The sequence below is a fragment of the Morone saxatilis genome, unplaced genomic scaffold (assembly GCF_004916995.1).
Source record: "Morone saxatilis isolate NCDOM2014 unplaced genomic scaffold, NCSU_SB_2.0 Contig9, whole genome shotgun sequence".
Classification (NCBI taxonomy): domain Eukaryota; kingdom Metazoa; phylum Chordata; class Actinopteri; family Moronidae; genus Morone; species Morone saxatilis.
The window spans coordinates 12,597,168-12,613,165 of record NW_023340268.1 but is presented as its reverse complement, the minus strand read 5'-3'; the positions used below and the strand labels follow the sequence as shown (position 1 = coordinate 12,613,165).

At 43.0% G+C, this 15,998-nt stretch overlaps 2 protein-coding genes across 5 annotated transcripts; both read right to left on the bottom strand.

Moving 5' to 3' along the window:
• Positions 1–357: 357 nt before the first annotated feature.
• Positions 358–8,282, bottom strand: sesn2 (sestrin 2). Of its 4 annotated transcripts, XM_035681374.1 has the most exons (12): positions 6,934–7,355; positions 6,274–6,339; positions 5,805–5,851; positions 5,522–5,710; positions 4,108–4,290; positions 2,949–3,167; positions 2,610–2,742; positions 2,407–2,522; positions 2,198–2,281; positions 1,508–1,614; positions 1,274–1,418; positions 358–1,032 (listed from the first exon to the last, which is right to left on the bottom strand). In XM_035681374.1, the coding sequence occupies exons 4-12, from the start codon at positions 5,708–5,710 to the stop codon at positions 946–948; spliced, it is 1,263 nt and encodes a 420-aa protein (XP_035537267.1). In that variant the 5' UTR covers positions 5,805–5,851; positions 6,274–6,339; positions 6,934–7,355; the 3' UTR covers positions 358–945. The 4 variants fall into 4 exon arrangements, with proteins under 4 accessions (XP_035537267.1, XP_035537262.1, XP_035537263.1 ...); XM_035681369.1 differs by lacking the exons at positions 5,805–5,851; positions 6,934–7,355 and adding an exon at positions 7,407–8,282; XM_035681370.1 differs by lacking the exon at positions 5,805–5,851.
• A 1,701-nt stretch (positions 8,283–9,983) lies between these two features.
• matn1 (matrilin 1) lies at positions 9,984–15,539 on the bottom strand. Its single transcript, XM_035681953.1, has 9 exons — positions 14,089–15,539; positions 12,595–12,779; positions 12,343–12,507; positions 12,025–12,247; positions 11,024–11,146; positions 10,761–10,933; positions 10,437–10,668; positions 10,195–10,347; positions 9,984–10,084 (listed from the first exon to the last, which is right to left on the bottom strand). The coding sequence occupies exons 1-9, from the start codon at positions 14,180–14,182 to the stop codon at positions 9,984–9,986; spliced, it is 1,449 nt and encodes a 482-aa protein (XP_035537846.1). The 5' UTR covers positions 14,183–15,539.
• Positions 15,540–15,998: the final 459 nt, after the last annotated feature.

The following is a 15,998-nucleotide window of genomic DNA, read 5'->3' as shown; positions in this document are numbered from 1 at the left end:
GAAAGAGGACAGATGTATTGTCCCGCAGTTATCTTCACCTTGAAGAGTGAGCTGACTTGGTAAAGAGAACTGTAGGGACTATTCACATTTTCTTCACAAGTCTTTGTCTCCATCTAGTGGCGTGTGGATGCAACTGCTGTGGTAAGACATACAGAGGTCAGGGTTTGTGCTCCGTTTCTTGGGTTAGTTATATATAAGACACTTAAAAGTCTCAAAATATATACAGTATCTTATAATAGTCTTCCAATCAAAATATCTTTTACAAAATAGATCCCAAAGTAACCTCTTTCCATAATATTTTCCAGTAAAACAGCAATGCCTTAAATAAATCTGAGAGACAGAATACATTCAAACAGGTTTCATTTTGATAACAAAGTAACTTTTTATTGTATATAAAAATACAAGTCATTTTGTCTTTTTGTATCTCAGTCCACTGTGTGAGACATGTGTGAGACATGAGTAGACATCGTGTGGTCAACAGCAGTTGTCTGTGGGTGACATATTGGCCCCAACAGATATGTCAAATAAACAGCAAATATTCTGGAAAGGAAACACTTGAATCATGATAATGATTTAGTTAGATATGTATGATAGTAGTGTTCAAATGTGTGTGTGTGTGTGTGTGTGTGTGGTGTGGTGTGTGATTGTGTGAGTGTTGAGGAGAGAGAGAGAGAGAGAAACGTGCAAGATATTCAGAACAACACTTGAGGCTCAAGTGGGGAAACAAAACCTGATCGATTTCAGTGCAAATAAAGTAACACATTTTAAATATCATATATCCCAGTCGCAAAGCAGCATCAAAACATTAACACTGAAACTTAAGATATGCATATACAAACATTCACTGTAGGGGGTGTGTGTGTGTAAGATCTGTGTTGTGATATGCATCGGGCTGTAGTACGTCACAGCTGGCTCAGCATCAGCAGAAATGTGCGAGTGAGTGTGTCATCTCATGTAATGTGTGATGGCTCGTAAAGTATAAAGAAGTGCTGCTTGTAGCCGGGCTTCCATCACTATCAGGTTTGCATGAACCTAAAAGAAAAAAGGGGAAAAAAAGTCATTACTTTCAGGTTACTAGGTGACATACTTTCAAGTCTTGTCTGTAATGCCTCCTTCTCTAATGACATTTAAAAAAGGAAGGAAAACGAGACGACAAGCAGAAATGTCAAAGGATTCATTCTTTGTCGAGAGGGACAACGAGTTAAAATGTCAAATGATTCATTCAATGTGGCTGAAGATGCCAGGGCCAGGTGGTGTTTGAACTCCTTTGTACCTTTTCGGAGTGTCTGAAGTGTCTCCAGAAGGCCTGGTAAATGCGTGCCGTGGTCTGCTCGGGGTGACAGGCCATGGTTTTAACAAACACCTTCAGAGAGCGCTCCAACAGGACATTCACGCTGCCGTAGTCGTAGTCATCGTACCTGCACAGATGCAATGATAGAATAAAAGTTAGTGACGCAGTTGAGACGAAGACCTATTTCATGACGTGATTTGGGTGTGTGAGACTGACCGTATCCCATACAGACAGTGGATGTAGTTCCACAGCGCTTTCCTCAGAGTGTGAGTGTCCACGCCTTCATGCATGGCCATCCTGTGGTACGTCAGGTTGCTCACAACCTGCAAAGACACCATTTAATCTCATCAGAATATGCTCAAGCAATCTGTTCTCTAATAAATTATCATTAAGAGAACAAGATGCCGAGGGTAATTTCATCATCTGGTTGCCATGACACTCACTTGCTCAAACTTTGTGTTTTTCCCCGCATTGTGCTAAGTTTCATCATTTTTATTTCCCAGGTTGGCCTGCTGATCTCTTTGTTGGGCTGTGTAGGTCGGAGACAACTATAAATCTTCTACGACCTTCACAACCTTTTTTTTTTTTTCCAGTGCCTTGTCAGACTGTTTGACTCAATTTTTAGAGACCTGAAGAGGTAAAACTATCCACTGCTCTACAATACTCATGTAGTTATTAACCATTTGTTTTCCTGATACCAGTAAAGTAGTTTTACTGCAAGTGTGTCAACAAGCATGTAGTCCCATATGATATCCTCCAGACCTTAGCTTCAGCTAGTTAATATTGTGTATCATTCAACTAAACTCCCTAGAGCAAACAGACCTGTCGTGTTATCTACTTATCAGTCTTTTACTGTTTTTATTTTTGTTTATTCGTGTACTTCTACTAGGTTAAAGGTGAGGGTACCTGGAATTTTTCATCCAGGAGCTGGCCCATATCTGGCAGTAGTCTGTTGACCAGAGAGAAGCCATGGTCCTCCCATGAATAGTCCTGCACGCATAAACACAAACACTTAGCACAAACAATCAACAGGTTCCGGACAAAGAGATAACTTGGGAATGTGTGTCGTAGTCAATCTGCAAAATATAAATTAACACAGAAATGATTCAAACTACCTGGGCTCTCATGGTTGGTGGTGCTTGCTCTCCTCTGGGCGCAAAGTCCTCATATCTGAACTCTGGATCCTCAACCAGGTGAAGCACCAGGTCAGGCGGTGCTCCCCGCACCAACGCTAAAAACAAACACAACAAAGAGGGGGCAGTGAGTAAACAAATGATGACAAATGAGTGATTCATGAGATAAACATGCATGTTTGTACCTGTTGGTATGCTCTCGCTCCTCTCCCTCTCAAAGCGAGTAACCATCTCCTCCTGTGTGCACTCCTCTTCCTGCTGCTGGAGCTCCACCATCCTCTTCATCAACACCTCCACCTCCATTGCTCCATCAACCAACTGGAGGAGATAAAAAGAGAAAAGGAGCTCACTTAGTACTTTGTTTTTAACACTAAATCAACAATCTGAAGTGTCTTCTGCTGTTACTAAACCAGTGTGACCAGTGGAACAAAGCTGGAATGAACCAATTTCACTTCGTCCTTGTCTTGTTGACACTGTTAAATAGACCTGTCAGACCTGTGGTGAAAAACGACTGTTGGGCTCACCTCTTGCCTTCCCTCCTCATGGGCGGGGCTATGAGGGCTCCGGGGAAGGTGACTGGGTGATGAAGGTTGGAAGGTATAACCTCCGACATGATCGGGTTCAGGGTTTAAGCCGCAGCCCCACACGAAAGAGCAGAGAGAGTGAGCATGTGCCATCAGGACCACAGCATGTATGAGTTCAGCCAATGACCAGCGAGGCTCTGCTCCGGGACACACCAGCTCCTGCAGGGCAAAGGGGACAGGCGAGATGGTTCGAGATGAATTGTAATGAGTACTTTGTTTTTTTTTTATCCAATATACCTGCAAACCTAATTACATTCCCATCAGCCTCAGCCGTTTTGTGTTTATTGGTAATTGGCAACTGTTTGCAAACACAGTTGACATGATGAACATTACGCCTGTTAAACAGCATTGTAATTGTGACCATGCTAGCATGCTGAAATTAGCATAAAGCTGCCTCAAAAAGCTGCTAGCGTGGTTGATTCTTACGGTTGTTAAGTCCCGACCATCGTATATAGAGGAGGATACAATTAAATGAACAGCTGACGATATAGTGCAATATCACAAAACACAAAGGAAAGCCTAAAACACATCACAGAGATTGTATTTATGAATGAAGTGTTGCATTACAGTAGTGTATTGCACATATATATCTTAGGAGGTAAACCACCGCATTAGTAGAGATATTATACTAATTATACTAATAAGACTACTTTTTACATTTTGACCTATTTTTTTTTTTTACATTTTTGCTTCCTCTTACAACAGTCAGGTTTTTTAATATAGTGTAACTAATACTAGCCCAAATCCCTCGCTATTAACTCTGTAAGTGCTGTGTACTGTCTGCCCTTTCATTTCAACGTCTTCATTATGAGTGGTAGACACTGTAGACACATTTCTGCTGAAAATGCAGAACCACAGTGCATTGCACTTCACTCTATATACACTATTCTGATGTGTCCGAAATATTCATTTACTGCTCACTAAAGATTAAACTACTGTGTGTCTATTACACAGGGAGTAGTGAGTGAGTCAATAACGGAGTCGTTTCAGATACAAGTCAGTAATCCAGTGTATTAAATGATATCATATTATATGATGACAGACTATGAGCAAAAGAGAGAGCGGGAGAGACGGTGTGTGAGTGGGTGTTGTGTCTGACCTGGATGTGCTGCTGTGTGATGAGCCAGGGTCTGTGTGCCAGCAGCTTGTTGAGCGTTTGCAGACTGCGGAGTTTGGTGGGAGCGTGCTCAAGGCCGCTCAACCAGCTCTCCTCCCCTCCAGCCTCTAGGAAGCCTGCGCTGTGCTGCTGGACCAGGTACGAGCAGTGGTGTCGAGCTGCAGCCTGTGAAACATCAGGAGGAGTTAAAATAAGGGAACAAACATGATATCACTTCTATTGAAAACAAAGCTCAGTGACTGTCTGGGTAGAACTGCATAATGCATAAGAACTGCCTGGGCTAATAAATATAAATGGTTCAGAGGTTAAAAAAACACCACTAGACTTCTCCAGCAGGAGATCATTTTGAGTCTAATGAAGGGCATTTCTGAAGTGAAAGGGAAACTAATGTGATGTATATGTGAGCGATGAGAGTCATTAAATGTTTATGAGAGGATCAGTCCTTGGCAGACCTGTAGTGGCGCGTGATACAGTAGCTGGATAACCCTCAAGAAAAGAATGACCTGCCAAGTCCATTTTGCATCTGTCCTCTCTCTTTATTCCAAGTTTTCTTTCTCCTGTATTTATGTGTTCCTACAAAATCAGCATAAGATATGTCCTGACTTTTCTTTCACTGTCATTTTCTTCTAAAGTGTGAAATGTCTTGAAGAATAAACTGTCCAAATACAGCTGTAACAGCGGCTGTGTCTGTCAAAGGATCTTTTTCAAAACTTCAGAAAATAAAATTAACGTTAAGTTTGACTCATTACTGTCAGAATAAATGGCCCACTTAAACTTTTTTTTGCTGTAAAAGCGGTGGGCAGCATTGGAAACAGCTTTACAGCAATATTAATATAACTACTAGTGGAGGCAGGAATAATGGTATCGCCATAAAGCCAAAATTGTTAGATGTGTGTATAAAAAGAAAGAAATCATAAAAGCACTCTGGCACCATTGACTCGGTCAGAAAGAGAGAAAATAATAGCTGCAGGTCTGCCGTTATTTTGAATGTTTTAGCTATTAGTCGTGCAATATGAAACCTAAACTTTAAAAGGAAAGACTCACTGTACCTGTAGCCTTTCACAAACCAATTACAGGCTTTAGAGTGTTTAGAGCTGTTGTTACAGTTACCTCATTTGACACAAAAACAATTGATATAGATGCAAATAAAACAAGACAAACACCTTACAGGCTTAAGAATTAGATCAGAAACTAAATAACTTTGATAAGTGCTAATTAATTTAATTTAAAGTAAGTTTTTTTTTTAATTGTGTCTGTGTAAGATATAGTTAAAGTTTTACATTTAGGGTTTTACATTGAGGAGTGTATATGAGGCCTTTACTAAAGTCTCTGGTGTTGATACTGTGTTGAAGTGTCACTAATTAATAATAATAATAATATATTGTAGTTTTCTTACCATAACCACAATGTAATGTCTCCAGTGACGGGGTAAGGGGCCGTCCAGCTCCAACAAAGCATGCTGGGTCCTCAGGAAGCAGCTGAGGTACGCAGGGTGCAACGCCATCACCATGGTTACGTGGTCCACACGACCCGATGAAAGGAAAGATTCAATAAGGATGTCCTGGTCCGGCCCTTCTTTCAACATCTGAAGAGAAAGAGTGAGACAAAATAAACGTTAAAAACTGACAAGCGGCTCGAGGACACATTCAAAAGCTTTCACTTCTTAATGTTTCTCTTACAAGCGGACATCAGCAGCCTTCAAGAGCTGACAAAACACTCCCAGTTTCTGGAAAGTGGAAAGTTTGGAGTGACTCACAAATCAGCATTTCCAGCCATCAGCTTTGGCAACACATGTCTGGTGTTGCTTCTCCTGACGACATGAAGCAACAGGCCCTTCAGTATTGCAGCAGGAGAGTTAGCTACACTGCTTATACTACCGCTGAATGAGGACATTTCTAGCGACCTTCACAGTTCACAGATTTGACTGTTAATCGTGATGCCAGCCTGCGAGAATCCAGACAAATCCTGTGATCTAGAGACCAACTGTGTACTGAAATCAATTTGTGAAACCACCTGTTAATTCCTTGTGATTTCACACTTTCACAGCATTTTACAAACATGTATTTAGAAGACAGTGTAATATCCTAAATAATGGAGCTCCTTTAATATTTGTGAATACATGTACTTTTAAAAACAAGCCTTACACACCTGTTTTGGGTTGATAAAGGTACTTGGACCTGCGGCCAGAGCCCGAGGGACTTCAACTCCTTGTTCCTAAGAAGGAAGACACAGAAAGTTATGTCAATTATACAGTGAAATAATTTAATTTCTGATTAATCTGGTAATTATGCTCATCCTACATAGTTTGATATATTAAATGTCAGAAAATAGTTAAAATGCTCATCACAAAGCTCTGGATATTGTCATCAGATTGCTTGATATAGAGTTTAGATAAAAGACAAAGAAAAGGCACAAATTCCCACAACTGAGAAGAGTTTGACATTTTTGCTTGAAAAAAATAGTGAAAAGTGAAAAATAAAGTCATTAATCATCAAAATAGTTGCATATTCTCTCTCTGTTAATCAACAAAAAAGGTTTACACTGAAATTAAATGTTCAAAAGACTTCATATCAAAGTTAAAAAAAAGGTTTTAAAAGTGTTGTATCAACTGTACGTTTTCCTATTGAACACTGTGGATGTATAACATAATAAAGATTATTATTAATAACCGAAGATAAACGGGACAATCTGCACAGAGCTTCAACCCCCTTGAACTTGGCTAGACCTACTTAGACAGCAGCAGCTGCACTGTAACTGGAGAGACTCGTTTCACACCTTAAATAAAACCCGTAACCAAATTAAACTCACCGACATCAGCGGAACACCGGCAGCAACGACAACCCACCGACAGATAAGCTAAAGACATTTAAAATGCGCCACTCGCAGTGAAACTTCTTTATTTCTAGAAGCTCCCGTCGGCTGTGCTCAACCGGGGGTGTGTCTACTTTGTTTTTCAGGGCACCGAGAGGGGGCGTGACCGGCTGCTTGTTTGTGCACACCGCAGCACAGTCTTGCATCACCTCCTGCAGTTCAATGTCTGATGAAACATCCAGCAACCTCATAGAAAATGGTGATCAGCTGATAACTGCGGCTGATCGGCTGCAAGATGTATTTTATTAGTCAACCACTCGCCTGGCTAATCTTTGAATTTCATAATGAGAGGTTTAAGCAGTGGTTTTAAATATAAGGCAACTTTCTGTGTGTCATTAAGTGAATGAGCTCCTGTTGGCCTGCAGACATAACGAAGTGGAAAGTAGAGAAACATCCCAGCAGTGACTTACCTGCGCGGTCCGCAGCAGCTCGGTTGCTCTCCCCCGCACCTCCTCAAGTGGACAAGACCGGGACAGCCGAAGCAGATGCAGGAGTGTTTGTTTACTCAGCCGTGCCGAACCGGGTCGGTCCAGTCCTAAACACACCATAACCACTTGACTCAGCTCCTCCAGAGCCGCTGCCCGCTCGTCCTCGTCCCTGCTGCACAGCCGCGCTAAGCTCTTCACAGTCGGGCCAACATCGGACTCTGACTCCGAAGAGTGGCGACATGAGCGGCCAGAACCGGACACTCGTCCCGGTGTGTTTTCCCCATTAGCCGAGCGGGTGAAGCCTGCCACGGGATTACTGGCCATGACTTGTATCGGTCCCGAAGCACCTCCGGAGCTAACCGCTGTTAGCTGTGTATTAACCCGACCGTTGACGTTAGCCTGACGCAGACGTTGGTTTTCTTAACTGACTGACGTTAAACACTTCAGGTGTCCTGTCGTCGTTCACTGCGCAACCATCCGCTCCACAAATCATTAACGCCGCCGGGACACCTTCAACACCTTCAACACCTTCGACACCTTCGACACCTTCAACCTCTCCTCATACCGGCGACCGGACCATAAACACAGCCTGCCGGTTAGCTCGCTGAGATAGCCTAGCTGCGGTTAGCAGACGCTGTAAAAGTCTTTTTCACAGCGGTTCTGACGATGGCTCGGTAATAACAAACACCGTGAGCCAGTGGTTCGGGTTCGGACCGGACTCCCAGACCGGAGCTGAGTCTAGTTTAACTTTTAAAACCAGCTTGTCATGAGGCAGCAGGTATAATTATAATCAATTAATTTACACACTTTGCTCGCCGGTTTCTTTCAGCTGTTCAGCGCGAGAGCTTTTCCTCCGGTGCGACGTCATCGTTACGTGACGAAACCTTTCACTAATTAACGTCACTCACCTGGTGCATCACTCCTCTCAAGTTACTCCTTTTTTATTAGTTTTTTACAAATAACTATATTTATGCACCGTTTAACTAACTTAAACATATATGAGTGTGCTGGTTTCATGCACTATCATTTGTTACTGAGCTTCTGGTTGTATTTTGCTTTTTTGTTAACTGTTATGGAATAAAATTAATAAAATATATACATTATTCTACCTGTATGTTTGCAATATTTTATATTGGCTATATTTATTTGCTATTAAAAACCCCAGTTTTAGTGACTGTAGCTTAGTATTTACCTTTATTGCATATTGATGTATCAATTATATTGTCTATGGTCAGAGCCTAAGGCAATGTTTGTAACTTGCTCTACACATTTTATATGAAACAATGAGAAGCAGCAAATTTAGTATTTTTAATTCTGTAAAAAGAAGATACTTGTTACTCTAAAAAATAACACATTTTAACAATGTTGGGCTAACAGATTCATTTTGTGTCAGTCAGATAAACTATTACTGTTTATCTTCCGCACTCTAATGCAGGTGCAAACCTTTCCTCGACAGGGAACCCTGCAAATCCACAACATAATATGGATCCAATTATTTTGTATTTCAAAGACTATGTACAATTATGATAAATAAAGGACTGCGGAAATCTGACAATTATATGAAACATTTTGCTGGGAGCACCTGCCCTTGTGGTCCTTGGAGCCCACATTTTGAAGCCAGAGACCATAGGAACATACTGTGTGCTTTTAATACTTATTTATATTCAGTTAGTAACCAAAAATGTGTAAATGTAAGAATTTATTTGTGTCTGCATGTGCATTTGTGTCTGTAATATTAATTTGGCATACAACTGTATCACAATTTATAATATGTACTTCCTGAATCACCTTTATTTAGCAAAATAAAAAAAACATCAATGGTGTAACCTTATCATCAGACATATATCTTATATTAATTTACCTGTATATATAATATATACCATACATAATATTAGATGCCTTTGTGTGGGGGTAAGAGAAGAAAGATGAAGCCTTCAGATATGAGAGGAGAGAGAGAGAAAGATGGCAGTGACAGATATAAATAGACAGACAAGTGAAGGTGATGGAGCTGCTCCGTTTGACATGACATGACAGACTCTACAGGGATTGGGGAAATTCAACATCGTGGCAGCAACAAAGAAAAACCCTTCAGTGTACCGTTTCCCTATGAGGGAAGACTTTTATTAACAAACACACAGGCTGGCTATGGAGGATGACCTTCGGAGCGCACGCACACACACGCAAAAGGCGTGGTCCCCATGGCAACCAGCGCTTCGTGTCCCAGGAGACCCAAGGGTGGAAGAGGTAAGACCGAGAGAGGAGGCAGCAGAGGTGGTTTGGGAGAGTCAGGATACAAGCAGAGGTCAGGGTTCACACACACACACACAGGTTCCTCTTCAGTATTTTACAGGAAGTAAACATTGTTTGTGTGTGTTTGTGTGTGTACGTGGGTGTGTGTGCAGATGAATAGGGAAGAGTGGGATGTGAGTCCTCAGACGATTTTGTTCTCCAGCAAAGCGATCCTCTTCGACATACTCTCTAGTAAGATTTTGTCAAGGATAGTAACAATAAAGACAAACAATAAGACAGAATATATGATAGCAACATTAAAACCACATTCTACCCATTGTAAAGGATATATTTTTTTGTTAGTGCCTGTAGGGCATCTTCTACTTTCTTTTGGAACTTTACGAGGGAGTCGCATTCACAAGGGTCCTCCTCTGTGGGAACAGAAAGCACAAGTTCAAGTGTTGAGTAGTTTTGTACCAGTATGTATAGTGAATAACCGGGAATAACTTTGTTATGTTTGTATTCAATCATCGTGTGTGACCTTGACAGATGTTAATCTGCAGCTTCTTGGCGATCTGGGTCATAGTTTTGAAGTCAGCAGTGTAGAAGTAGTGCTCTCCAGTCGGCTCAGAGGCGATCTCTTTCAGCTCATCCTCCACTGCATTGCCCACTCCAACAGCGTACATCTTAAAACCTGTGACATCAACACACACAGGTTTCCCTCATCTGACCGGTAAAAGTGGGCTTTGTATTGCATTAAGTAATCTATCCCCTCCCTCTCACCGTGCTCCTTGGCCTTCTTGGCAGCATCTCCAATGTAGTCCTGGCTGCGTCCATCGGTGAAGACGATGCCCACCTTAGTAACTCCAGGCCGGGCACCCTGACCGGGGGCGAAGCTGTTATCTGTGAGATAGCGGAGAGCCTGGCCTGTCATGGTTCCCCTCTCCATGTAGGCCATCTTCTTCACAGCATCCTTGAGGTCTTTCTTGTTGTTGTAGCGGCCCAGGGGGAACTCCTGCAGGAGGGAGATGGAAACATAACATTGACACAGAAGGGAAGGAGGCTGATTATTAGGAGAAACTGAATCCCTCAAACACAGATACGTACCTGTCTGACTGAGCTGGAGTACTGCACCAGTCCAACGTGAGCCTTGCTGTCAGAAACGTCCAGTTTGTCGACAATCTGGTTTATCCACTTCTTGACCAGCTCAAAGTTCTCAGGACGGACACTCTTAGAGCCATCGATCAGGAACACCACATCGGTCGCCGAGTTGCTGCAAGCTGATGATGTCAGACACACAACAAGGCATGTTACTCTGGGAGCACAGCGGCTGTGCTTGGACGAATACCTTCATACACACACACACTCACCACTGCAGCTGCGACCATCGTCCATGAGGGTAAAGCCATCTTTGCAGGCACACTTGTATGATCCGGGGCTGCTGATGCATACCTGCTCGCAGTCATGATCCCCGGTGGCACACAGGTCCGACACTGTGTGTGTGTGTGCGTGCAGAACACACACGTACACACAGTAGAATATATGTTGAGGCACATACACACACAGAGGGGGGCGGGTGGTTGGGGTTAGGAGGAGAGAACGAAACTATGTCAGTTTGAAAATGGGAAACTCTAGGATTTATTTTTTTAATGATCCACTGTGACCTGCAGTTGCACCTGAACAGTTTTTAATGTGAGTGGATGATGCATGAATCCAGTGGATCGTTAAAACAAACAGGTGGAAGCGATTGGAGAAGCCTCAAATAAACAAGATCCGTTTGTCTGTTTCTAAATGGCTCAGGCTCATCCAATAACAATCCCAACACTGCCATCATGCAGCGCTGCCCTTGGACGAAAATATCTGCAGCAAAATTGGCTTCTGCAAAGTGAGTGGCAGACAGCATTCAAAACTGCCGCAGACTAGGAGAGCCAAGGGGCATCGCTAATTAGAAGTTTAATGATTGTCACTAATGGATTGGTAATTACAGAGAGATCAGTTTTGCCTCTCGGTTATTTAAGAGTTGACTGAAGAACAGGAGCGAATTTCGTTCCAAAAGGTTGTTCCTGCCCTAATGCCCTCGGCCACTGGGAATATATAATGAGTCTGAATGAATATACTCTAGTCTTGTTGAGGGAGAGCAGAGGACAAAAGGAAGGGAACAATATATTGGAATGAAAAGATGACAGTCCTGACACCTTACCCTCAGTATAGGGGGGCCAGCAGACAGCACTCTCCACAGGCATGAAGGCATGGATAATGATGAAGACCCACCCTGACAGTAATTCTTTCCCATCGCAAATTTCCGCATCTGTCCCTCTAAACAATGAACCTCTCATCTTTCCCTTCTTCCCTCTACCTCCTCCCATCTTACCACAGAAGGCTTCCTGGAACTTCTTGGTGAGCTTCTCGATGACGCTGTAGCTCTCCACGTAGTCCACATGGTCATCCAGGGGATCACTGGCCATCTGCTTCAGGGTGCTCATGTCCACACGTCCCACACCGATGGCGAAAATCTCAATACCAGCATCCCGAGCACGCACAGCCACATCCTTCACGTTGTCCTGGGGGCGCCCATCGGTCACAATAATGGCAACCTGTGAAGAAAGACAAATAGATTTAGAAAATCATGGATCATGATTATGGAAGACGCTGAATGGCTGGTGTGAATGCATGTAAACGCGTGTCTCACCTTGCTGATGTCAGGAGATTTTACACGAGCGCCCTCGCCCTCACTGAAGGCCACATTCAGGGCAAACTGGATGGCCAGACCGGTCATTGTTCCAGTGGACAGGGGCTCGATCTTGGTCACAGCTTTAATCAGTCCTGCTTTGGTGCGGTGTGTCTTCAGAGACACCTGCAATTGTATAATAGGTAGGTCAATGATATTAAATTGTTTGACAAATAAACGTCAGTCCTTGTAAAGGCTAGCTGAGCCCCATACCTCGTTCTTGACACGGCTGGCGTAGTTGACAACTCCCACACGGGTGGCGTTGGGTCCAACATCCAGCCCCTCAATGACCTTAGCCAGGAAGACCTTGACCTGCTCAAACTCTGAAGGGCGAACGCTCCGACTGCTGTCGATGATGAACACAATGTCTGTGGGGCGGGTTTTGCACAAACCTGCCGCTACAAATGAAGGGACAGAAAGGAAATTATTTTGTATTCATATCATAGTTTGCATAACAACTGTACATCCACAAACTTATCCAGAAATGTAGATGGATAAAGACATTAAAGTTGATGAAGAAGGTAAAAAGGGGAAAGGGTGGGAGGAGCAACGGGAGAACGGAGGTATTGAGAGGAAAAGGGAGGGTGGAGGGATGGAGGCTGGTGAGAAAGTGGGAGGAAACAGAAAAACAGGATGCAGGGAGGCAACAAGGGGTGGAGAGAGGTGAGGGTGGAGGGAGAGATGGAGAAATGCTGAAATGCTTGGCCAGAAAAACAAGGATGAGGGACAGAGAAATATCAAATGGAAAGTCACTTTGAATATATATATTATAAATGATTTGTATAGTACAATATATAGCAATATAAATATATCATTAGAATGACAGGAAGACTGTAAGGTGTGCTTCAAAGCTCAGAAAAAGTGGAGTTAAGATTTTTATTTCAACATTTTTATTACATTGATAAACATTTTTGCTGAACAAGCTTCAACTGCTCAGCTGAAAACACCCGATGGAGCTACTTTATGTGCGTGAGAGACAAAACTGTTTCTATAATAGTGTGGTAATAATAATAAAGCTAGACAGTTGTATTTTCAGTGAGGTTTCAGGCATTTGTGGCCTTACATAATAAACTGTCGCTAAAACTTCTATAATCTGTTTAACGTCACTGATCTCCCTTCTCACCCTTCACCTCTCTCCCTCCTGCCAGTTTTTCCTCCCACCTACTTCTCCATCACTCTCATACACACTCACTCCTGAAACAGTCATTTAAACTGCACACATCCAAACACAATACAACACAACAAACACTGCTGTCTTTGATACTGGCTGACTAATCACTCCAAACCAATAATCTCTGATCAGTAACTGTTTAAAGCCACTGAAAAATATAGGAATCAATATAACTGTTTCTTTTCTTTTGTGTTAAACAAGCATCTAAACCAATTCCAATGTAAAACATGCTTAAGCTAAATAAATACTTGACTTTTTCTATGTCTCTCCTTCAAGTCTGTTACCTTTGGGAGTTTATAACACATGCAAGTAGTTCACATACATCACGTCACCATAGAGACATGTAAAATTGGGTCCTATACTAACAAGACAAAGGTTTAAAGTCAAGTATTTATTGAGCTTAATAAGTTATTGTCTATTCTGAGGTTTACGGTTCTAACGATAAGGAGTGAAAACCGGATGTTAGGAATCACACCATCAGAGATCCTCCACTGGAGTTAGGATCAGCTATAAGGGTTAAAGGTCATCATTCTTACCCATGGCGGCGGCCGTGCGGAGGTCCACAGAGGTGGTGGCTTGAGCCCCTATGAGGCCGAGCAGCAGCAGGAACAACGGCGGGGTAGTCGTCATGGTGACAGCGACAGAGGGGTGACGAGTAAACGCAGGGGTCTGAGCGCGTCCACAGACGGTCCTAAAGTGAGAAGCCAGAAAGGAGACAGAGCAAGGCGAAGGGAGTTCCAGGCGAGGGGGACAGCCACAAAGTGAGACTGAGTGACTCTGAGCTGCAGGTTATCAATGCAAGTACTTCACACAGTCAGCCCACGGACAGCCCCTCTCTGTAGCTGCTGTGTGTGTGTGTGTGTGTAAATGTGTGTGTGTGTCTGTGGGAAAGAGAGGGAAATACCTGCTCTGGGAGGACCTAAAATGGTGGGCAGGGAAAGACAAACACACCTTGATATGGCTAGGATTGACAGGTATGTATGTGTGTGTGGGAGTAGTAAAATTTGTGTTGTGTGTGCGCTCGAGTACCTGAGTGTGTACAGTATGTGTGTGTCTGGCTGGGGCTACAGGAGCGGCTGGGGTTTGGTGCAGAGTGCGCGCCAACGCAGCCGCCCCAGGTTGGATTTGGCCAAAGCTCAAATAAACACCAACATGAATTCCTCTTTTCTCCCCGTGTTCCCTCGTATAGCAAACACACATTTATGGTGCGGAAGTGAAGGAGAGCCACCGTACACAGCCTACAGTGTTCCCGCTGCTTTGCACGTTGGGATGTGTGTGTGCATTTTTGCATAAGCATGCATTTCTGTATAACCTGAAGTATACAAGCCAATTTGTGGATTCTTAAGTTCAGCTCAGTTCAGTTCAGTGGTTCTGAATTATATGCAACATTTTGTCTTTTTCTGTCACTTGTTTGGTTATTTTCTCTCCTCCATCTTTTCTCTCATCCTTCCAACAGATTTTTAAAGCCTCAGACTTTAATATATTTTAAGATCAAATTCACCACACAACACATGACACAAACATACAAATGTGAGATAAAGATTCTCTGATTGCAACCACATAAAAAAAATTAACAGATTTGTTCCGTTCATCACTCCTCTCCATCACTTTCCTCTCCACTGTCAGGTAGGCAGCGGGCCCCAGAGGAGTAAACACAGAAGGAAAACACTCTTTCATCAATACGCTCACATACACATCTTTAATCTCTATAGAGTCCACATACAGACCCACATAGAGACCCCTCTTTTCCCTCTGACTTCCCGCTCCACCCGACCCAACCCTGCATTCCTCTACACCTCCCCTTCCTCCTCCTCCACACACACACACACACACATACACCTCCATCCGCACACACGACTTGAACAAGCCGCAATTGAGGGGGTAGTCTTGGAGGGGAAGAAGGAGTTGGGGCTCAGGCTGTACAGTAACTAGCCAGACATATTTCCTACTAAACTGAACAAGCTGTAAAATCAACAGTGTATATGTGTGTGTGTGTGACAGCAATTGTCATTTTTCATCAGTTTAGACACATTGTGGCCCCTTTTAACAACCCATGCTCCCGACAGTTCCTCTATTACTGTAACATTATTCATGAACACAGAATGAAAAATGAGTTTCATGGGTCTGTGAAATAGTTCACTAATGCTGATGGGATGCAGGTAAGGCTCATCCAGCTAAACTGCTTATGTATTGTTGTTTTTCCTGGCCTGCCAGGCAGACAGGTATACATAAAACCTCTCTCTTCTGTGGTGTGTGTTGTGTGGCTGTGTGTGTGACGGTGTGAAATTAGTGTACTATTTTATGTCTTTGCATCCTGGTTGGTGCATGGTTCTCAACTAATAGTCCATTCCCAGAAGATGACACACATGTCCGGAATAACATTTGAATCTTTCATCTCAACCATTCACACCAAACACACACACCACAACACACACCACACACACAA